The 24,743-nt window shown below is 39.4% G+C and overlaps 1 protein-coding gene across 1 annotated transcript; it reads right to left on the reverse strand.

Annotated features, from left to right (window-relative positions):
- Positions 1–4,119: 4,119 nt before the first annotated feature.
- On the reverse strand, positions 4,120–24,708 carry TMEM167A (transmembrane protein 167A). Its single transcript, XM_074570585.1, has 4 exons — positions 24,613–24,708; positions 14,383–14,492; positions 8,773–8,807; positions 4,120–5,371 (listed from the first exon to the last, which is right to left on the reverse strand). Exons 1-4 carry the CDS (start codon positions 24,613–24,615, stop codon positions 5,301–5,303), a joined length of 219 nt encoding a protein of 72 aa, XP_074426686.1. The 5' UTR covers positions 24,616–24,708; the 3' UTR covers positions 4,120–5,300.
- Positions 24,709–24,743: the final 35 nt, after the last annotated feature.

A 24,743-nucleotide genomic window follows, 5' to 3' on the forward strand; every position in this document is an offset into this window, starting at 1 on the left:
TCTCCAGAGAGAAGTTCTGGCATGAAAGGGAGAAGGTGTGAAGGAACCACCAGGTGATGGTGAGCCTTTCTAAGCGTTAGATGCTGGGCTCTCCCACTGACGTCAGTGGGGTAGGGCTGGAGACCTTGTGCCTCTGTCATCCTTATTGAGCTACTGGGCAGACACTGGGAAGGATGAAAAGGGTGGCTTTAACTGCAAGCAGTGATCAGAAGATCCAGGTGTGTTTTTGGAGTGGTTCAGTCATGGGAAAACATTAGTCATAATACTTTAACTGACAGTAATCCTCACTGTACTTCTAACTGTCCGTTGCAAAAAGTTATGTTCAATGCTTTGCTTTGCTTCTATAGGCTGTAGGGCATGTCTGCAGGTTGCGTTATCTGTGAATAGCGTGTTGTCTTCACAGGCAACATGAATTGTTTCAGCTGGTGAATGAAAGGAAAGAACGAAAGCCTCAAAGCACTAACAGTAAATATTTCCTCTACCACATTGCAACTTCACCTCTTGGTGACAGTGTATTTCCACCGCTCACTGGCTGCGGCTAACGCGGTAGAAAGGGCATTCATAGAACAATAACGTTGTTCCAAGAATATGAAATCCTTGGACTCCACTCTTTGTTTCCTCCTCCACTAGCTACCTCTGCCCGTTTGCTTATCAGTCTCTCCAGAACATCAGACCTTTAGGGTGATCCCATCTCTTACTCATGCTTTACTCATTTCCCAAAATGGCTATTACTGCATTTCAATTTAGTCTTCCTAAATCCCTGCTTTGAATTTGAGGTCATTTAGAGTGCAGATGTGGATGACAGCTAATACAGCACTAATCCATAGCAAGTACATGCAAGGGTATAAACAAAGAGCAACGCATCCTGTTTCAGGTTTTACTGCACTAATTTATTATTAGTTGCATTGTTAAGCAGTAAATTTGGGTTTGCATACAGCAAATAGACTGCCGCATTTTGCTCCGAGATTGAAAAATTGCGCCATTTTTGGGAAATATTTTGTTTGGTATACCCTCAGTGAAGCAATAGCAATGCAGTTGTGGCAGCACACAGCTCAGTTCTGTTGGTTGGGGAAGGGCTGGCAGCTGGACTCCTGCTCTCGCCCGTAACTCTGTCGATCCACAAGACAGCTCAGGACCGTCTCTATGAGCTGCAATCACAGACATGAAGTGCTGCAGAGAGAGCGCATCCGCCAAACCCAGGATGCAGAGTCTGTACCTGCTCCTTCTGCTCGTGCAACTCTCAGGAGGGAGAACACTTGGTATTTTTCACATTGACTAATTGTCGCCAGCGGAGTGATTAACTTCCCTCGTAAGAGAGAAGTGGTGAAATATTTACTAATATAAACCAGTGATTTAACAAAGTTAGCAGTGAATGCGACAGTGTTTTACGAGATTCGATGCCAGGGTACACTCGGTTATTTACTGCACAGAGGCCAGGGTCAGACAAGCTCTCAGGGACACCCTCCCGTTGAGTCACAAGGTTCAGTAAGGACTCCCTTGCTTTCTAAACTCCTTCTCAGAGACGAGTCTGGGTGCGGCTGGATCCAATCCTAGTGCCAGACTTGGTCAATGGTTTATGTCTAAAGGATTATATATGCGCAATCAATCCTTTATATCACTTAGCCAAGATTTCGAAGTTTAGCATGCTGTTAGTCACTTACCGAGAATCTGTTGCAACAAGGAATCTCTCAGCCTCGAGGAGAAGAACCTTAAGTGAGCGTCCCCACTCATGGGGAGATGCTGGCGTGCAGCCCACTGCCGTGCAGGAGAGCTCAAAGGGCTCTTGGGCTGTCCACTGTTTATCGAGTAAGATAACTGACCTATAGTCATATTCACATGGGAACAGAATACCTAGGTCCCCAACTCCAGACAGCGTCTTGGCTGTGTTGCCAGCCATCGCCCAAAGTCCAGGTGCAACTCATCACACCTCCCACTGATGGTTATGGCCTGACCAGGAGCCAGGGCAGGGGGTGGAAGGGGGAGAGCACACCACCACAATGATCTTGATTCAAGGTACGCTGATTTACTGGAAAATGTTTATCTATAATCCTGCATTCTTCTTCTCTCACTAGCAGGGAGAAACAGATGTGACCCCTCCTCTGACCTGCACTCACAACCTATGCCGCCCTCACCTTCATGCTCTGTGTGCCACAAGTACGGACGGGGAAGCTGCCAGATGCCACAGCCACCATCCATGATGTTGTTTAGATAAAAGGATGAAGTCCCAATGTGGAATTACTTTTCTATAGTAGTAGGCACGACTACAGCGTGTCACATTTAATCACTATTCCACTCACTCCCTGTGCACCTTCCAGCACCTCTGCATAGGGTAAGGGGTACAGGCTTGCTGTGGCTGTAGGCTCCTGTTTCAGCCAGAAATTCCTGCTACTCTCTCCACAGCCACCTGTGATAGCTGTTATCTACTCTGTCAACTTACATAAATCCTGTTATCTGCTGGTTTAGGCTGCTTTAGCACCTAAATCATTTGGCAGTAAGCATTTCACTTCTGTACTCAGACTAGGACTCAGACCAAGGACTGAGTGCAAGAAAAGACTATTTTCTCCGACACCTCGTCTAGGTAGAGCTCTACTGGAACTTATTTATTGCTCTTTGAAAACAACACAGTTCAGGCTGACAGCTTAAGGATGACTTGCGGTAAAGCTTTACGGAGTGTGCCCAAAGTTATACTCTCTTCTTCCTTGTCACAGCATTTATACCTCGGTCAAATATCAAGGTATTCTTGGTTTCTTGTGTCTCTTTTGCATGAGAAAAAGAAAGCAAAGAAAGCAAAATGGCTTTGAGATTCTAACATGGGAAAACAATATTTTCTTCATATCTTAGTAAAAGTGACTAGGTATCAATCTATTCAGAGCCAAAACTTTGAAAAACAAAGAACTCAGGATGAGGCAAACACCTGCCTACAGCGGTCATTTCAAAACAACTGAAGTTTGTCACAGTTTAAAGATCCTGTTCTCAGATACTTTTACTAGGGGCAAGTGTTGAACTGCCCCACCACAGAAGACCCTTATCTCTGCCTACATAATTTCTAACGCTTGCATACAACCTAGTGCTGCTGAACCTACTTATTGCCAGCAGCTGCTGAGAAATGTGGTACTTGCTTTGCTGCTAAAGTAACACTGTTGAGCAACCATGCAGCTAGCATGCCACGAATATCCTGGAAAGTCATCCATGACATCCATTCCATGTCAAGCGGAAAATAAAAAAAATCCCAAACTAGCAGGTGACCATCAACGACCTGCATTTAGGATAAAATGAAGAACTGATGTATAAGAAATAATTTTAAAGTTTGAACAACAAATGACAAACAGCAAGAGGACTGTTCGTCTGAACTTCTTCAACGATAAAATGCTGCGAACAGGAAAGGCTTTTGCAATACGATGCCTCTGTGTCATAGTTTTCATAATCTCAGAATTAAAAATTTTCTTGGGTTGTTTTACTGGTTTGCCTAGTCACAGCTAAACATAAGGGATTACTAAGAATTAATCTGATAGCTAGGACAGTTTTGGACGAATTAGAAATGTGTGAATATCATATAAACACCACTACTTATAATAAAAGCCCATAAATATTAAAAACTATAATATAATTGCTTAATATAAAAAGTTATCAGACGATTCTTTGCATATTTTGAACATATATACACTTAATGGTCAAAACGCAAGACTCCTTAGGAATTTCTCCCCCTTCCAGTCTAGGAATAGCACCTTTGAAATCCAGAAATTAGTTGTTTTGATGCTGTGCTTGGAGCAGTACCACATTTAAAATTTCAGAAATAGATGTTGCCTCAGCCCAGATCTCCTGCACAGTTTAAGGCTTCTGTGCGTGCACAATACACATCATCATCATCATACAGCTCTGCACTCCTCCGAATCTGCCTGGTTTACAGCCAGGGGTATTTATTTGGCCTGAATTGGAGAAATCTGTTTTTCCTGGGTCCAGATTAGAGCAGAGTTTTGGATAAGTACTTCTGATGGTGATTTAGATATGCAGGTATATGTGAGATAATACAAATAATAACTAATAATCACTTTCTTTCTAAATGCAGAGTAACCTGGATCTATGAAACAAGTTTTTCAAGCAAGAATGACAAAATTTACATACGTTTCAGTGTGTTTTATTGCCAGCTTAGCTCACTTTGATCACAGACCTTTTCAGAGCAAGAAAAAGTACTGCTGACAGGCAACTCTCTCAAATGCAGTCACTATGAAGTCACATGTTGTCACAGTACGTTATCTGGTGTAAACACACCTGTCAGGCTTAAAATCATTTACTTAAAATCATGTACGAGATTACTGAAAATTTGCAAAATTATAGAATAAATGCTGATGGCAAGTATTACTGAAGGTAACCTAATCCTCATTAATAGTGAGTGTAATCTAATTTAGTTGTTTTAAACCTTTAGAATATTGGTACATGCAACTTCCTTATCTGCAGACTCCTATGAAGCTAACTGTTCACTTAGCTGATTTAGCAACCTTGTATGACATGCAACAACAGCAGCAGAGCCCTTAGAATCCTTTTCTCACAATGTTGAAAAAAGCTGGGGAATGATTTACCTGAGACTTAGATCTCTAAAAATGAATACATATGATATTTTACACAGAGCAGTACACGTTCCCAAATCTCCCATCCGTGCCATCTCAGCAGCTAGTCAGACATCACTGCAATTATGGTCCCTGCCTTTATTCATATTTTTACAATAAAAATATTGGTAGATTATTTGAGGAATTACCAGTTTAGAAAATGAAAGCTGAATGTAACTTAGGCCAGAGGTCATATTTTTAGTATGCGAGTGTAGCTATCACAAAATGACAGGAATTGTTGAGACAGTAAGAACTGAAAATACTTTCATAAACATATCCTAAAGTGACAACGTTCTTTATTCTTACGAGAATGGTCTTATTGCTATGGTCAGATTTATCACTTTTAAATTTCATAAAATGGGTCTATCAAACAAAAAATTTGAAGCTTTGTCAACTGCATGGTGTAAAACAAGATCTCCTGAGACTCAGAAATACTGCAGACAGCCTTTCAAGAGTTACATCAGGAGTGTCACTACTGACTCGACATTAATAAGTCCATGTCATCTGGAGTTAGTTACATTATGGTCACTAATACTGTACACGATGGTCTGTTTGCAGGAGTTGGGGGTGTCCACTAAGAGACAGGCTATCCAACATAAGACAGGAGACTTGATGACACTTTTCCATCTCTTTCTGCCCAAAGTTCTTCCGTGCTCTGCTGTTTGGTAGTAGGGTGCAGCGGACACTGTCCAGTTGCTACTGTACAAACAGGATGCTGAAGGCCATCACGACACAGCACACAGCCACGTAGGGGCTCTTCCGTTCACCTGAGAGGAGGGGAAAAAAAACCAAACCAAACAAAAATTCAGGCATGACTAAACAGATCTAGACTGCTCCTAGCCTAGGATGGTAATTATTCCATTGCACATGAAATTAGCACTCAACATTTCTAGCTGGAGAAATGCTGTTAAAACTACAGTTCTGTATTAAGGAAGAAGATGGATGGGAGTGGGAAAACTAAAATGTAGGACAGGATATACTGCTACATAAAGACAGAGCTGGAGCTGTTTGCTTTAAGCAGAGGTCAATGTAAGGCCTTTTATCTTACTATAAACCATCTTTTCTCAGATGTAATTTCCAGGAAAACATTTAAAAAAAACCCCAAATAGAATATATTGCTGCTATCTCTTAGTTCAAAAGAGGCAGGCACTGGAAGGCTGATCAAGACACCAAATCTTTTACTGGCTCCGTTCCCAGTTCTGGCTAACGGCTATCGCTGCTCAAAAGCTGTTCCATGTCAGCTGAGGTGTACCTCGATGCTGTCTGGCCATGACAGCTGCTATATGCAGGGTGTATCTTCTATGCATGGTACCATGTAGGAGCCAGCTAACCGGCTGGGCAGCTCACAGCAGCCCAGGCATGGCCAGATGCCTGGCTTTTTTCTTTGCTAGAGAGATGTAACATTGTGAGCATGTGGAGAGTGTCTGGTCCACAGATTTTCAGGTTAGTGATAAAAATGGTCAACAGATTACAGAACTTACAGAGACAACTCTATTTCTGACTCTTTCAAATTAGTGTTACAGTTTTCCAGGGCAGATCAAGGATGAAAATTAAGTTTATTAACAGATTTATATTTGTTGGCAAAGGCAATCGAGAAAGATCTATTCCCACCCATCTGCTCCCAAACTAAGTGTTACAGATGCCTCTTGTTCACCACATCAAGTGTGAAAAAAAAAAAAAAAAAGAACCCTAGGGTAGGGAACTGTAACATAATCGGGGAATATTAGTAATGTTAATCAGACTGCTACCTATTTACATGGGCGCTTCCTCCACTTACTTAGCCAGGCATTTTTACTGTTCTACTTAAGCATTACTTTTCATTAATCCATTAACTCCTCTCTGGAGAGCAGAGTCCCCTGCGCTGGATGGCGATTCCACTGTACAAAACTGTCAGGAAGTGTTAACACAGCAATGACCCTTTAAAGTGAGAATATTCCTGGGTTTATGCATTCAGAAGCACAAAGACAGAGGTAGAGCTGTTTGCTTTAAACAAACGAACTTCAATTTCTTTTTGCTGTGCAAGGTCTTTTGTCTTACTATAGACCATCTTTTCTGAGACGCGGTTTCCAGAGGAACATTGAACAAAAAAAACCTGTCAAGGCTCCCAAGTCTAGCACTGAGTGTAATCCTCAGAAAAAAATGTCTCTTTTACTAGCAGGACCTTCAAATACAGGAGAAACAAACTTTCCACAGCAAAAGAAAAATAAAACACTTGTAGTGACACCTCCCATAAGCAGGAGTGCCTGCTACAGTGACAGCACAAGATGTTGTCATGATCTGGCGTATATTTAATTAAACTTCAAATAACTGAGTGAATTAACGTCTGCAATTTCACATCTGTTAAAAATAAATTTTTGAGGAAGTCCACCTCCTACAGTTTAGAGTATTACAATTTTCATATGGGTTATACTTTCCTGCTCTTAATTTTCATAAAAGAGAAATCACCATGTGGTAGGATTAAACACAATTTTGCACAACTTTGTAAATATGTAACCACTTGCTGGTTATTAAAATCTTATGCACATGTGAAAAGGTTGTTCAAACATACTCGGCAAATTAAATGTAAAGGAAGCCAACAGGCATTTTCGTTTTTGAAAGCCTGCACTTTCTACACGCCTTTGCGATTAACAAAAATAAAATGATAGGAATCATCTTCAAAGCCCACTTCCCACACTGAGAATACGGTACTGTCATGTAAGGAAATGTACAGAAAGAACGTTGAGATGCTACCTTCTCATCCGTCAGCCTGAAAGAAAGTAAAATTGGACCACTCTAGGTGTCAGTTGAAAAGAAATTAGTGTTTTACATGAAAATGGGAAAAGGGAGCAGTTCAGTATGGGGCACAAGAGTGCACGCATTACCTTGGATACAGCAAATGCAAACATGTTAATGTTACTACATGATGGGAAAGCAAGACTATGTTCCAGATGAACTGCAGTTCTTAACTTCATCCAGTTGACAGGGACCTTATGAAACCTCTTGTGTGCTCTTTCAAATAGTTTGTTTAACTGCTTGCTGTGCGTAGCTAATAGAAAAAATGGACACTTACTTAACTAAAAGGAAGATGGTAAGGTAAGGTGTTCTGTTCAGCCTCGAACAAACCTTAATGCAGCTGAATTGTTACACTTTTTTTTGCTGGTATAGCTCAAAATTCATTTCTGACAGCTGCCACCTTGCCAGTATCTTTCAATTACAATACTGAAAGTAGTTCTGTAATGTCTATTATCTAAATAGGACAATCTCTGCAATCATTTTAACAGCAGGTCTTTACAAAAAAATGGTTTTTGCGTCAATGCTTTTTGACACACTGAAAAAAAAAAAGTATGTCATGTCCCTTTCAAAGACTGAGAATACAGAAAAAGGAACCGAACCATGTATTTTTTCTTTAGGTTCAATGACAAGTAGGAAGACCTAGAATTACAAGTTCAATGTTTCTGCTCTGCATTAACAATGCAATTTGAAGAACACCATTTCGATGATGGATTTGTAATTTTTTAAAAATCTTGCATACACCTTAATGCCAAGACTGAACTTCTGTTGCATATTCCCATTTCCTTCTCAAAATGAATTCAGATTAAGGATTAAAATAAACATATATATCAATGTTATGAGCAGACGTCTAAAATCAGATAAAGCTGATCAGCCTGCCTATAGATGACCCTTGAACACCAACACCTTTGCACAGTTCAGAAGTGCACAGAAGCTAACTAAAGAAAGGAGAGATAAAATACATTTGTGACTAAACAGAACCTTACTGCATTATGAATTTCATGTTGTTTTATTACTATAAGGTAAATACCTGGCTTTTGTCAGTAGTCGATTAGAATTTCAAATAGACAGCAGTTTATAAGGAATCACTGATTTCTTTGTAAGTTAATAAGAAGTGTGCTCTTGGTTATTTCACATAGAAAAAATGCAGAAGATATTTGCAAATATAACACCACATATATGAATTGACATTAGAAAATGCAGGCTTCCATCATGCTAAGTAAGATAGTCATACCCCATCCCCACCCCTCCTTGATTATATGTCATGGAGATAAAACCTGCATTTTTTAAGATGATTTGTGAGTATGGGTTTCATTGTTACATGGAAACATTATCCTAATAAATAATCCATACTCTAGAAAAAGTACTGGTCTTAAAGATTCCAAAGAAAAAAGATTACCAATTCTGGCGCATTTCCAGAATATTCCCAATAGCCTGTAAAGATAAAAAAAATTCATTAGGCTCTTGGTTTAATAAAATAATTTAAGTCAACTGATTTTCTTTCTTCTATGCTAAAGCAACCCAAATTAACAGTACTTTGTCAACTCGACACTCTTCTCGACTTCAGAAAACACCAGATACCTGCACAGAGGAGTACAGGCTATGAACTGAACAAGTGGCAAAGTTCTTTCTAAGTCTAGCAAGGTTTTCTGCATGAAAGAAAAACAAACATGCATTTACTCAGTCCATCTTCCAAAACTGAAGATTTCATCAGAATTCTGCATTCTACATTGAACTACCCCAGGCCGAAAATTATGTAAAGAAAAAAAATCAAAACCTAGAAAAATACTCGAGTAAGAAACACCCAACAGGCCTCCATGTTATTGTATATGGGAAACTTTTTATTTTAAATAAATAGAATTTGAAGAAGTTTTTGAAGAATTTGAAGCAAGTTTTCCTGCAGGTAAGAGAGATGATAAACCTGAGTACTTTAAATTTAATGCTTTGTAGCCCCTCTTCTGTATTTCCCTTAGCAACAATAGATAAAAATGCCTTTTCTAGCAGAGCATACTCATAGGTGTAATCTGATATAGAATACTTGTATTGAAATAAATAACAGGACAAGTCTTCGGGTTTGTTTTTACTCTTTTAAAATGGTTTACCTTGCTCATGTTTCTCTAATGCTGCTTGCCAAGGATGGTAATTCTCAGAAGTGGAATAGCAAAGGAGAAAAGCAGGATTCGACTCTTCAGAGCTCATCCAAACGTACAAGCATGTATGCTGCAAATTCACAATTTCTCTGTGTAACCAGAATGATCTCATACTGACTGCTCAAGAGGAACAGGAGCAGAGACTGCTTTAGAATATGAGGAAGAAGAGCGGAAGAATACTGAAGTGTCCTGAACTAGAAGCCAGTTTTTAGCCTTTCAAATGTTTGTCAAAACTGTGTTGAAAACTTGTCTCCAGGAAGGTTTCCTTCATAGTATGTGACTTGTAGCAATGCAGTGAAAACATCTGGATTTAACTATATTGTCTATTTATAGATTTATGGACTAAAAAAAAACTAATTATTTTTCCTCCTTCTCCTGATATGTTTATCAGCAGTTAACTTCAGCCTACGTTATTTGTGGGGCTGTATCTACTACCTGCTGTGATGGCAGTCCTCCAAGTGCTTTCCCACAGTGCTCTGAACCCACACCCACAATGGTTTGATTATCTGCCTTCCCTCTTTCTTGGGCTCTGGCAGTTGCCTATTTTTTTCCTGCTTAAATGCAGACAGGTAGTTTTGGGCCACTTGCTCCTGCATACTTCAGCAGTCAACATATCCAGCACTTTTTAAAAAAGAATTTCTGCAGTACTTTATATCTTCTGGCCTCTTTTATGGTCTTAGTTTACTTCAGCATCTCTCCCTCTTTCCATTTAGCAGCCTCCCCTTTATTTCTGAAACAAAAGCCCGGTGCTGGGCAGGTGAGAACCAAGTGTTCCAAGAGCCAGCGACTGACGTTTTCAAATTCAGAGTGAAATGCTTTTTAACCAATGTACCTCTTGCTGACCACATTACTGCGAACAGCATTCCAGGATTTTCATTTTTAGAAAATGGGCTTTTTCATTTGTGCGTTAGATCATTTTACCTCAAGCCAGAAGTTTCTGTATAGCCAAAGCTCATTTCTTCTGCTTTTATATAGCTCCACAAGCAGAAGTAATAAACCCTACATGTAGACCATCACACTTTTCCAGGCTAAGAGGTCATACAGTAAAGTAACCTGAAGATATCTATGCATTTTTTGAAGATGTATGCAGGTAAAAAGGCATTCATGTGTAAATCTTATACAGGAAAATACACAGACCCGTAATGCTGTCTGATGGCACTTAAGATTCTCAAACTGCTTTTACTCTCTCTATAATTAAGGTTTACAGATTGCATGCTGTAAAACCAACAAAAAACTTGTACAGCCCAGCATCTCATGTTGCCCTCTCTCAAAAACTTGCCCAGGAACTCAAAGAAATAAAACATCACTGTTCTTTTCATATGCATATTTGAAGAATCTTATCTGAGAAAAAGAGTATTAAGTCCTTCAGTCCATAAACCTGTTGAGTTTGCCTGTCGCCCTGTCACCAAGGGTATTTCTTTGCCTTCTCATGGTTTTTAAAACCATGTGTAACAATGTAAAATTATAATTAAGTATTGTATATTGTTCCTAGCCCTAGAAAAAACCCTTATGGGGGAAAATATGAATTTTCCTTTCAGATGTGGGAGGTACAAGACAGAGTATGGGTTTCATCAGCCACCCTTACTGCAGTTAACAATTTATGAACTTAAAGTCACTGACATGAGGACTGACAAGCTTTCCAACAGATGACAACAATACCTTTTTAAGAGGCTTGTGCTGCTATTGGAACAGCTCAGTACATCTGTTTATCCACATAGTTTGCGGCTGAGCAAAAGCAAATTGAAATCTGGACCTTCTACACAGCTGTAATCACAGCCCCTGGATGAACCGGGGAGCTGACATTGGAAGAAAAGCCTGTGCAGGCCGCCTGCTCTTTTGAATTTCTCCATTAGTGCTCATCTCAGGTCCACAACATGCACCTCTCCAAGTCAAAACCTGTTTGATTATTACAGAAATGATGCCTTGAATGAATCTGCTCCAAAATAATTCCTCCTGAAGCAACTACTCAAAGTAATTGCACTGTTCCTTATTCTCCTCCTCAGGTTCATCTTCATCCTTGTTTTGATGCAGGTGAAATGTCTCAGTCTGGCTTGCACACCTGCTGTTTTCTGCCAGCCACAAGTCAAACGAGCTGCTGCATATTCCTGCCTTTCAGTGCTAATGTTAAAAGCACTGATCATGAAAGTCGTGTTAGTTCTCCGGATAATAAAAAATCTAAAGAAATGAAACACCGTAAGACGAGAAAGGTCTAGCGGGGCTTTAGACTTTGGCCACTAAACTGGGAATGCTGTAAAATGCAGCTGCCATGTGTTTACCCCACTACCACTGCAGGAGGGAGTGTGGAGATACCCCACTGCAATGCTTATGGCAAGTCAAAGGAAACCTCCGCTGCATATAAGCTAACACATCTTTCTGGTTAGCAGGGAGGAGAGAATTATGTTGTGGTACGCATTCTCCTCTAGTTAGCATGAAACAGTAAATCCCTACTTGCTTTCCCAACCTTAAATGCTGCATTGCTCAGGACGAAGCACATGGAAACACTCAAGATGCGTCAGGGAAAATGAAGGTTTAAAATTCTGTTTGACTTGGTAGGAAAAGACACATGTTGGCAGAAGTCAACAGGATGAAATACGGTGTTATGAGGATGGGTGACATCACTTTGCAACAGTCTCTCAACCAACAGAAACATGTTTCTTTACTTACTATCAACAGATTTAAATCTTCACCAAAGTTACCACTCACTTAGTCAGAAATATAGTGAATAACTATCAACATCTCTCCTCTCTGTCACTTTAATATTTTATTGCTACTTTTTTATGCTATTAATTTGCAGCAAGAATAATGAGGTAAGATCATCTCTGTGGTAAAATGAAATATCACTAGAATTTATTTTATCCAGTATGTCTAGACATTTCCATTTGAGCATGGAATATGTTAGTGAAAAGGGACAGGGGTTTAACAGCATACGAGCTCCATGTAAACATCTACCATTCAGGAAACAAATTTCATTGCTTCCAGGCCAACGTTTTATTCTCCAGTACAAAGCAGTCTACATACGTATATATAAAACAAAAATAAAATAGTATGTCCAACATCTATATAAATACAAACCTGCAGATCAAACGCCCAACTCCTCCACTGTGTCAGCACCCTTTGAAAACATTTTATGAAGAGAGTTCTATTGTACTCCAGACAGATTTGCCTCAAGAATAAACAGAGTAGCTCCAGATTAAAGGAAACACTCCTTGCCAAGAACAGCACTAAAATTTTAATCAGTTAAATAAATATTCTTACTTCTTACTGTGTATACCTCATTGACTATTGTGTTATCTTCCATTAGCAGACACCCAAATTCCCCCCAACACCCCCAGTCCTTCATGAAGTCATTCTTTCTTTCCTTCTTTACTTTTATCAAAAGAAATCTCTCATGTCAGTGGCAACCTCAAGGCCTCATATGAAAGGACACAAGAATTTTCATGTTAGAACTCCAAATTGAAAAAAGCTAGTGTACTCTGGGTATCTCACACCACTAAAAGAAATCTTGTATGATAAAACGGCAATTCTGGAGCTTAATTACAACAATGGTTTTCAGAAGATAAAACACTCAAGGTTCTTGGTGACAAGGAGTCTACTTAAAACTTGACACTTTTTCTGAAAATAAAATGCAGAAGTGACAGAAGATACTTAGGGAAAAAAACATTTTCTTTAACAGCAAATGACCTAATGGAAAAAGTGGACAAGTCAAACACCCAGTGCCCAAAAGCCTGTCTGTTTTTTCCAGCTAGAACATTACTAGCCAGAATCACCTCCTACTTCTATAAATATTATCTCCTTTGTATTAACCTTAGATGACAGTATTACCGAAATACTACAGACAGCCTCAGTGGTTTCTAGGTCAAAATTGCCCTATTGTTACTTTAAAACTACAGCATTTAAATCACAGTTCTGCATACTGCTGATTGAACCCAGCATCCAGTCACGGTCTTTGTAGCACAAAGATAACTGGTAAGCCAAAAGGTGAATGGGTATTAACAGTGTAAGTGGAGCACAGATTTGGCTCCATGGCTGTCCTCTTTCCCCACCACCCCAAAAATTGTGCTGCCAAGCAGGGCAGAGAAGAACTGTTTTGCAGCAGTACTGGCGCTGCAACATTAAGCGCATTCCAGGAGAATGTGGAACGCAAAGGAGAAAAACACTGGTCACCTAGGAACGTATGCTTTAGGAAGCATGTCTCTCTTCAGTGAGAGATGAAGTTATAGTGATCAAACGACACAAAAAAAAAAGGTAGGTTTTGTAGAAGCTTTCAAAAACTTTTCTATAAACTCCTTAAAGAATAAAAAAAAAAAATATTTAAAGAGTCCACAGGTATAGTGTTGCTTATTTTAAAAAATAGTTTGAATTTTTTTTTAGTTAAAGACTGAATAGTTTTGCTGAAGCTGTGTTTCAAACTTGTACTTCCAAAACGCCTATTTTGAAAACAAACAAAAAGACAGCTTCTGATGTTAATGTGTTTTTTTTTTAATCCAGCCTGAAGAATTAAAAATAAATTATTACAGCAACAGTTGCACGTAGAAAAATGTTTTCTTTCTGTCACTCATGGTTGTATCTTTAATAAGCCTCTAATGAGAAAACTGCAAATCTAGAAAATAACTAATAAAGCAATATTAGCTGGCTTTGTTAGTTAATAAATTCTTACTAAAAAATTACAACTAAGTGAATTACAAATACCTTATTGCCTTCTATTGTAAGATATAAAATGAAGATTTGTATCTTTAAAGAAGAGAGAAATTTTTCAAAATATGATTGTATTATCACACATTATTAGAAGATACTAAGAGTAAAACGTTGCAGTTAAAACCAAACAGCTTGTGTATTTTTAAAACGACCAGACTACGTACCCAGTTTTATTTTTGTCCAGTAAGCTGGGAGCCAAGGATCTGATATAGGCACAGGTACATATGAGCAGCAAGATTACAGTCAGAAGACTCTGAAAGTTGAAGATGGCAGACTACGGAAGAACATCAGAAAAGAAAAATTACTTCTTTGCAGTACAAAACTTTCCTCACTGCATAGGCTACAGAAAATAAGTGATCCCCTAGACATACCCATTAAAACCAAAAATTAAACCTGAAATTCCAGTGATCCAGGAACTCTTTTGACAGCCCGTTGCACACAATGGTGGAAGAACGCTTTTTCTTTCTCAAGCCATCCCAAGAAGGGTAAAGAAATAGCAGACAAAATGGTAACCTTACAGTATTGCTCCCAGGCACCTGTTCCAAAGCCAGTTTGTGGAAATCCATTAGCAGCAGGCTAAGAGTTACAGAAAACAGATGTTCCCTCTCAGCCGAGAATAAGTGTAACTGTGGTTTGCATCAATAGAATATGGTGGTGGTGGTGAAGGTGGAGGTGAAGAATATCTGACAACTAAACCAGAGGCAGCCAAGACAGAGAATAACAAGAAATATGTAGGAGGATTGTTAATATACTGCTTTATGAAGATTACACCCAAAATTCAAAAGATTTGTAGAAATACATAGAATTAAACCCGCATGATCTACAAAAAGATAACGTATTAATCTTATTTTCAAATAATCTTTTCATTTTTAATTTAAAAATATCTTTACTATAAATACATTTTTTAGAAGTGTTAATTATGGAAAATGCTGAACAAATGAACAATTGCCTTAGGATGCAGAAGTAAAAATCTACAGTGTGGCAGTCAAACTAACCTGCCTAGTGGCAATAACAAGAAACGATATGTGAGAAACTGCTATGTTATCTGGCTATTTGCTAAAGTTTAAAATATCAGTAAAATGCAGTAAGTGCATCTCAGAAGCGTTTTGGTTTTTTTAACTAAAGTCTGAGTCTTGTGCGGCCAACATGTTCTTTTATCATTAACTTATAAGCAACCACCATTGCTTATACAAAGCAATCTTTTCCAGAAGTATAAACATCATGGGGGGAGAGAAGGTACTCATGTAAGGACTGCTATAACTCCATAACAAAGTACAAAACCTGGAATAAAGACGGCTGATGCTGATTTCCAGCAAGTGGCAGATCACCATTCCAATATATAGGGCACTAGCAAAATTTTAATTTTTTTACCCAATAGGTTCACTAGTTTTAGTAGAAATATTTGCCTACTACTAGTCCTTGTGATCTGTAGCTTCTAATAATTAGTCCCAAATCTGAGACTTAAATTCTTCTTATAGGGTGAAAATAATCCAGCTGCATGAAGCTGCAGTTTTATTGTTTCGGGTTTTTTTTTTCCACTTAGCATGTCTCAACTGACATTTTGGCCAACTTAACAGCACCAGGTAGTATGCTAAGTAATTACTTACTTCAAAAAGCCCTATTTTCTCTTTGCTTGCCTACCCTCACTTGCAAATCCTATTTAGTCTGAACTCCAAAAAAATGGCAAAGCAAATGCAATGAATTCACCCTTCGTTCTGGAGTTCTGACGAACTGCTGTCTAAACATCTCATATTTTTTTCTTACTGCTCAACCCAGAAAACTGAGTAGTAGTATTTAATTATGTGTAAATACTTAGCACTCATAAAGGGATATTACATTGCAGTTTCCTTCTTCAAGCAGAACTCAGTGGGATTTAAGAGCACATCAGTGCTCCCATTTCCATAGCCTGAGGCATATTTCTGTTGATCTATATGCACTTTCTTCCTATGTCACAAAATTCTAATGTTTTGACACTCTGATAATCAAACTTCTCTACATAGTTAAGCAGAATTATAAATGAAATCACAATATTTGAGTTCGGTATTGCACTAACAGCAAATTAAGAGAGAAAAATGAGAAGCTCTAGTAGAAGCAAAGCCATTAGAACATCCATGACCCTTCTGATCCTGAGATCTAAAACCTCATAACAAAAAAAAAAAAATAACCTTAGCTTATGCGGAAGTCACCATGAATTATATGAAGCAATACTGGAACATGCATACAACTGCCAGCCTGAATACATGCATTAAACAGGGCGATACAGACAACCTAATTTAAATGTCTAAGCTAACGGGGTGCGACATGCCACCTGTGGGTGGGGAGCTACCCGTTAAGAAGGAACAGCATAGAGAGGGTCAACAGAGCAACTGAATTTTGTACTTTTTGCCCAACTCTGCCTCTGCAGCTTGCATGAGAAGTTTCAGCATCCGTGAGGGCATGCCCTTAAGGGCAGCATTAGCCCTTGGAGTGGGTGCCCTACTCTCTCCTTTACTTCTGCCCGACGCAGCAGCCCTCTTGCCATCAGCCATCCTTCTGCAGGAGCAAAATTCCCAAGCCAGCTCCCTCATTCCTTTTCTATGACAACAGCCTGAGACACAAAAAAAGGACAGGGTGAAAATGTAATTATTAGGATGCAGAGAGAAGGCAGGTCGTGGAGAAAGGTAAAGAGTAAATGGCAACCACACGCAACAGCTGACATGCGGGAAGGTTACTGTGACGTGAGAACAAGGAGAGGGGACATTACAGTGGAGCGCTGGTCCAACAGCCAGAGACAGCCCTCTGTCCCTCTAGGTGAGGCTACCTGCTTTTCTTCCAGGCCATGGCATTTGCTAAATCGTGTTTAGCTTAGTATCTTAGCTGAGCTAGCTGAGTCATCATTTCTATTCTACTGGGTCATAAATAATGGACAGATTATTCACAAAGGACAACACGCTGCCCATCATTATCAGTGGACTCTTGCCTTTGTACTAGGCACAAGCTTTTGCCAACTTCAGAAACCAGGAAACTCTCAGTTCCCCCAACAGAGACAACTCTTACGACCTACAAGCGACAGCGTCTCCTGGCTCCCGCGGGTCTAGGAACACAACGGGGCCGGATCCAGGAGTGGCTGCCTCTCAGCAAAGCCAGATACTCCCTATCAACTGATTAATTTGATCAGTCCTCCGGGAGAGACAGCTGCTCCCGACATCTCACAGCACAGTGCCTGCCAGAGCTCGCTCGGTTCCCATGAATTCCTGCAAGCTTTCTCCTGCAGCTGCTTCCCAAGGAGGCTGGCGGCATCGGGTACTTCCACATAAGAAAATGGCAGAAGGGCACACTTGCTTCCTCTTAAGCAGGGACTGTAAACGTATACTCATGAAATGTGTTATTAGTCAATCAATAGGGGCAGTATATAATTGTTCTTTGTTGGGCTCTTCATGTGTTTCTCCAGATATGCTGTGTAGGGCATCGCTGTAATTACAGATGCCATTCCACTGATATCTGCTCCTAATTACATATTTATCTATATAGTCACTTTAAAAGGACAGACAGGCATATTTTAAAATTTATTTACAGTTTTAAACTGGAAATGAAAATTTATTTCTGAAGTAGATGGCTTCACATTTCATATCTGAAGTAATTCTTACGGCCCAGCTGAATTTACAGAAAAGGGCAATTTACATCCAGCTGCTTGAACTAATGTAATTAAAAGCTGCTCTAAGAGTCATACTTTACTCGGAATTCTTTTAAAAAATACTGCATCCACATACCAAGCTATTTGGAAAATGTCGTAATGTAGGTGGGTTGCAGTTCATTTGGTTAAACCGGGTTCCTCTGATCCAAAAGCAATTAACTGGAATTTTTCAAACACGTTGACTGGCTTAAGGAAGAACTGTGAGCCTCATTCCCACTGTAAAAAGCTTTCAGCCCACGGAGAAACTGACGCTATCTTTTAGACTGTGTCCACACGCTGGTGAAAATACAACTAACTTCCCAAGACTTAGATTGAAAATGCTGAAAAGAATCAGCACTGGTGTTTTGTTCTTGTCTTAGACGCTCAAGCTGTGGCTTCAATTATAAATGCTGAAATTTTCTACATCTGCATTTGGCACATTTCTGACATGGTGGAAGCACCTTAGTAGTTACATTTTGTGTTACTTAGGTAATTACACTTCTTCCCCTCCCTCCCTCTCCTGTGTGCTGTCTCCAGGTAGTTGTGGAGCACTATCACATCACCTGCAGCATTAATGAGGTATTTTATTCAGCAGAACTTGCAAGAGCAAGTTTTTTCATAAGTCTTTAGAAATTTAAGACCATGGATTTTAGCTTTGAGAGCTATATGCCCAAAGGCTCTTTTAAATCCTTCCCAAAATTAGACCTTAAAAAAAGGCCTTAATATTATTTCCCTGATCATATCATAGTAAAAATAATTCCATATAATATACCATAGAAATAGATAATTAATACTCTCAAAAGTTTTCTTGTGTTCAGATTAGCAGTGATGGCATGTATTAGAAGTACCTATGCGAATATATGGTAGCTAGAAGAGAAATGTTACAGCTGGAGACATTTGAAGGTATTCCCATCTGAGTCCGCATCTGAACAGCTGCTGGAACAGAGGCCACTGTGGCAAAACAGGGATTCATAAGGGAAGGAAGAGTCTCCAGTTGCCTCTGGAAGATGCCCTCGGTGAGTCTGCTACAACTCAGGAGCAAGAGATGGTGCATCAGCTCCTTTTTCTGCGGTGAGGAGAGAGGGAAGAAGCTTGTGCGTGGAGTAAAAAAGAAATCTATGGAATAGCACATGGTAATTCAAGTGTTTAATATACTTTAGTAAGTGTTGATTTAGAGTGAAAAATTTCCTATGTGTCTGAAGAAGGGAATCCTGATGGGCCATAACATTTGAACCGCCCCTGTCAACCTCATTATAGACGATGTTGTCACTCCTGGAATTTAGTCAGCATTAAATTTATGACACTCGGGGAGAAGAAGTTAAAAAAAAAAAAAAAAAAGAGTTCTGGTTATCAACAGCTCTTGCACTTCATAAGAGTATTTCATTCAATATGCTGAAAGGAAGGGCGCAGTCAGATGACTGCCTAAATTTTTCGTGATCACTGATGAATGTGTATTCAGCCTCAGCAGAGATAGTCATAATAGATGTACTGATCCTAAGATTTTTCCAACAGTGAAAACAACAGCCATAGCCAAGACTTTGTACTGTATCTACCTCTGCACTTATTCACTCCATCACTCCTGCATTCTGTGATTCAGATACTGTTTTGTTCCACTTCTTTGCAGACAGCACCACAGAATTATGAACCACTTAATGATGCAACCCTTGGGTAGCACTATAATAAATTGTATCTTAAGTTTTGATGCAACTACCTTTGCCATGGAAGGACCTGCTGAATTTCCCCATGCCTCATATACTTTAATTTAAAATAAAACATTTGATATCATTTTTTTTTTCCTAGGTGAAAAAAAAATGCAGGAGGAGAACATAAACCCCATACTGTTGTCCCCCTGGGCGGGTAGACAGCCTAAAGAAAAAGCTCTCGCAGTTTATCTCAACAGACTTAACACTGAAACCAAAGCTTAATCTTCCTTAGACTTTCAGTATTTACAAAATGATTACTCTATCTCGGATTGCAGCGTGACCATGATTTCATCTGTGTGTGCTATAAAAAGAGAGGCCATTGTAGTGCCAGCAAGTTGTTAAACTTTGCTCCACAGTTACTATTATAATAATCAATTTATGTGGGCAAACAAGATAAATTATTGGAATATTCTAAAGAAATGATAACCACATTTGTGTAATATGCTGCAGAATACACAGTCTTTCTAGAAGAGTTTTATTTTCTTTTTTTCTCCTTAGTATTATAAAATTGATGGATGATTATGTTCTCTGGAACCAAAGAAACAAATGCCGATATCCAGTCATTTAGCTGCCTTTCTCATATTAAAATGTGAGCAAGAGCTTACACCGTCGTTAAACTGTGGTTAAGCAAGAGCTGATAAAAATGTAAAAGCCTCCATTAAAATAGTAATGTAGGCTTCACATCCCATCATAGAAAAGTGATATCAATCTATGAAATTTTAATGGAGAGGTCCTTAAAAAGCTGAAAGAGAAAATGCTTATTATCTGAGGTTTCCATTAGGTACTGCAATTCATATTTCCCCAGTCTAAATCAAATTTCTAGGAGTATAATATTGAAAAAAATGATAGGACATAAAACATGTAAGATTACTCCCAACCTGAATGTCAAAGCAATTGCTAAATTTAATTAAAACATGCACATAATTATATTATTTTCCAACCTATTCCAAAATAATTTGTTTTCACACTGCTGCCAAATGTAATCTGATAAAAATGAATGGAAAATAAGCATTTGTAAAAGAGGCATGCTAAGAAAAATACAGAATTTGCAAATCAGTTAATTTTGAAGTGATTATTAGCAAAACTACACTGAAGAACTAAGGAAGAGCTGTTTAGACAAAACTGGTTTGTGCTTAGTAAGTATCCAAATACCATCCAGTTAGCAGTTAGTGGTTGCTCCAACATGAATAGGGTTTTTTACTTTAACTTTACCGCACATTGACCCCAGTATTTAGTTTCCGATGAATTTAAGCATAAAATTTAATGCTCATTCACATTTTTGCCTAAAATATTCAAAGTTCTGTCTCAAATATGTATCTTTGGATTTATAAAATTTGGGCTAAGGCTCGATTAGAGTAATAGGGAATCCTTCCCCTAGACACTTCTTGAAGAAGTATGCTGTCTAATCGATATGGCAAGTACAGCCCATAGGAATTAACACTTATGCTTTTCAGTCAACTGGAGACTAATACATCTGTTTAAAACATAAGCAATCTCTTTAAACAATTAGACAATTACTTAACAGATGGAACAGTTGTCCTCTCCTACAAAAGCTCTCTTGACTTTAACTTATTTAGTATTTTTACTGCAATTCAATTTCACAGACCAACACTGAAACGACGCCTCAAAGTGACGATGTTGAAATTCCATGCTTACTTGAATCCCCTCTTCTTCGCCACAATACCTAAAGAACAGTTTCAAAATTGAACTTTTGGTGTAAGGAGCTAGCAGATGCACCATTACCATGCTATTACAGTGGATGTGCATGGTGTCTAATGCTGCAGCCAATCGAAAAATTAAATTGTGACATTGACTACTTTATGATAACTTCCTTTTTTGTTCAATTTAGAGTTTGGATCACGAATGGAGAATCTAAAATGTATAATCAGACATACAAAAAGTTGTCCATCATTATCCCAAAATAAATTCACAATACAAAGACACCTAAAGACTGCAAGATGAACTAGGAGATGTTTTTAATCCTATCTGCTTTTAGGCCACAATAAAAACAAAGCTATTAGCAAATTTTAATCAGGATTGATTCCTCCTTATAACTTTGAATAAGCCAAACTTTGTACTTGAAGAATCCTGAAAGCTCTTTGGGAGAACAGTGTCTCAAATCCTGGTATGTTTATATCTGAGAGCTTGGTCTGGATCAGTATTTACTAAGGAACATTTTTACAATTGGTTATATGAGCAATTCCCCTTCCTTCTATAAACACCATTCTAACACAGTAACAAAGATTGTGACAGAAATGTTTGTCCTTATGGGAAGTTCACAAATCAATTTTTTGGCAGAAATGTGGGACTTGAGGTCAGTCGTAACCAGAGCATGAAGGGAAAGAAGCCATCTTCGTGAAGTTTTCTGCAATTCTTTTTTTTTTTCATCACTAAATTGCAATTACAGACACATACTAAGATGCTTTTTTGTACATGTACTCATGCTTAGCTGCAATTACATGCTTTTGCTATGAAGGAAAGTGAAGACCACCCTTCAGAAGGTGAGAAGCTCATCACTAATTTTAATGTTACTTTAGGCTTCTTCCACCCACCACACCACATCTGTGTAGCAAATTTTTCAACCCCACTAAGAAAAGTTTTGTTGAGTTTTCAGATATAAAATTTCAAAAGTTGACAGGTTAAACTGACACAATGATTTGTGAAAGTCGGTAAACAATACATATTCTGCCTCTATATAAATTAAGCAGCTGTGTGATTATACAGCATGCCTCCCGTTTCCAGTATCTTTTTAATCCATTGAGCAGCTTCTACCTGCTTTCAAAGTTGGCTTAAGTTAAAATACCATTTTTTTTCTCTACCCACTGGCAGTGAACAGGAAAAAAATAAACACAAGTTTTGCTTTCACATAAGGGAACAGACAGGTAGAAGCCGGCTTATATTTATTCTGTTTGGCAGCAGCTGACTGTTCACCCAGCACAAGTTTTGACTTGCTTGGTAAGGATGTGGTAAGGAAGCCCGAGAGACAATGGGATGGAAAGTTCCAAAGGATGAAGTTCTTTGTAAATTATGCTTCAAAAATCATGCTATTCACACAGATACTGACTTGACACAGTTGCAGTTCATTTTCTTTGGAGGAAGAGAACAAATTGGAGGTGTAGCTCTACTCTCTTCCATTTAACAATATACAGACAGCAGCTGTTTCCTATCTCACAGTCAAATGTGAGCTCAAAAGAAACTGTCGTTAATAACAGCTCATGACTGCTAATCCCACAAAACAATTTTTTTTAGAAACAGCCATGACACCAGAGGTAGCATCATGGAGAATCCAAGGTCCTGGATACGCCATGAGGGCTACTGTTTTCCCTGAGGAGATTTAAACACCACAAGACTGAATCTTATTTTCACCTCCTTTGACATAAAATCACAATAAAAATCTAAGCAAAAGATTCTACCTTACTTCAGGTTCCTTGAAGCATACAGAGTAACTTCTAAGAAACAACAAGGACAAGCAGAGAAAAAGATTCTCACAAAGCTTGTATGCCTGCCATAATCTTTTTGCTAAACATTAGTGCCATATTTAAGTGCTAAACTGAGCAACATAGATGTCTCACTGATCATCAAGGTTCTCTTGCCTTTTTTCTATAATCTGAAATCCTTTTAAGCATTATGAAGAACAGCAAGATGATGTTGTACTTCTATAGTATCTACCTTTTCAAAGCACTGATTAGAGGTGAGGTATTCACTTCTCTTTTGTCTCGTTTTCTGTATGTGCACTTTAGATTTTCTGAGATAATTTACGCTTATCATGAAAACCCTTTGTTCAGTGCTTGAAGCCACAGATTAGAACAGGTTCATCTAAAAGATCTGCCAAAGAATGCTCAGGTGAGCAACTTCCAGCAATTTCCTGCCGGTGACAAGATCTGGAGCCTAGAACTTTTTTTGAACTGAACCATAAGGAAGTTCAAGAGATATTAATCTTCTAATAAATATGGGGGAAGTACAAAAAGATTCGGTGCAAGTTGTACAGTTCATATCACTGGTGATGGATAACCTGTCAAAGCCAGGTTGCATGGGGCTTTGCGCAACCTAAACTAGTGGAAGATATCCTTGCCCATAGCAGCGGGGCGTGGACTAGGTGATCTTTAAAGGCCCCTTCCAACCCAAACCATTCTGTGAGTCTATGAAAAATTTTGAAAATGTTCACCTTAAAATAATTCTGTGTTGAAGTTACATACAAACCTTTATTTGCACAAGAAAACCTTTTCTTCTTTTAGCTATTTCTTTGTTTTTCCTTTTAATTTTAAAATCATGTATTTCCCCTGCTCATATAAAGATCTTCGCCTTAGTTGAGAAAGATTATTTCAAAGAACAGCTCTAACTCTAACCCAAGTACAAATCCCCCATTTATATTCTCTGTATGTATAATGAAAAAAAGGCAGAAACCTTCGAAAACATAAATGGCTATGTTAATAAACCTCTAGATTAACTCTATATAGACCATTCATACTTTTCATTAGCAAATGGACCTAGGCCTCTGACGATCATCCTGAAAAACGAGAGCAGCAGTCAGTGTCAGGATTCAGCTGACTGATCGAGAAGCAAGATATCAAACAACATATGCATTAAATCAGAAGATCAGAAAGACCGAAACACTACTCTGACAATACACCGCAGGTTGGAGCAAGGACTGCTGCCACACAGAAACCCCGGGTTAAGCTCCTGCAGCCCAAAAACGTGCCGGGCTGGGGGCGGGAAGGACCAAGGGGCCACAGACCCGGCCGGTGTGCCCTTCTGCTAGGCCAGACACGGCTTTTCGGTGGGACTGTGACGGCCCCGTTCCCGTGAACTAGCTGCCCCGCGGCGGGGCGAAGGCCTCAGCCTGTGAGGGGGTTCTAAGAGCCGGGCCGGCTGGGATGTGCGGGGCCTCCGGGGCGCCAGCGGGCCTGGTGGGCGTCGCTGGGCAGAGACGCAGTTGGCCGCGAAGCCGGCAGTGCCGGCAGGAGGGGACCGGGACAGGACGGGGACGGGGGCCGGGGGCGATCGCGGAGCGGAGCAGGCGCCCGCCGTCCCGCGCTTACCATGGCGACGCGCTCACGGCCACATCACACTTCCGCCGTGGCGTGGCGGAAGCGCGCCGGCGGGGCGCCCCCTGCAAGGGCGGGGGCGCTGCCGAGATTGGCAGCTGGCGATGTGACGTGCCGCCATTGGC

This window comes from Larus michahellis, chromosome Z (genome assembly GCF_964199755.1).
Source record: "Larus michahellis chromosome Z, bLarMic1.1, whole genome shotgun sequence".
Lineage (NCBI taxonomy): Eukaryota > Metazoa > Chordata > Aves > Charadriiformes > Laridae > Larus > Larus michahellis.

Coding starts and splice junctions, on each gene's coding strand:
- TMEM167A (XM_074570585.1), bottom strand. Junction 8,808..14,382: donor CTGGACAAAAATAAAACTGG/GTACGTAGTCTG, acceptor TTATCTTTACAG/GCTATTGGGAATATTCTGGA. Junction 5,372..8,772: donor CTGGAAATGCGCCAGAATTG/GTAATCTTTTTT, acceptor CCCTCCTCTCAG/GTGAACGGAAGAGCCCCTAC.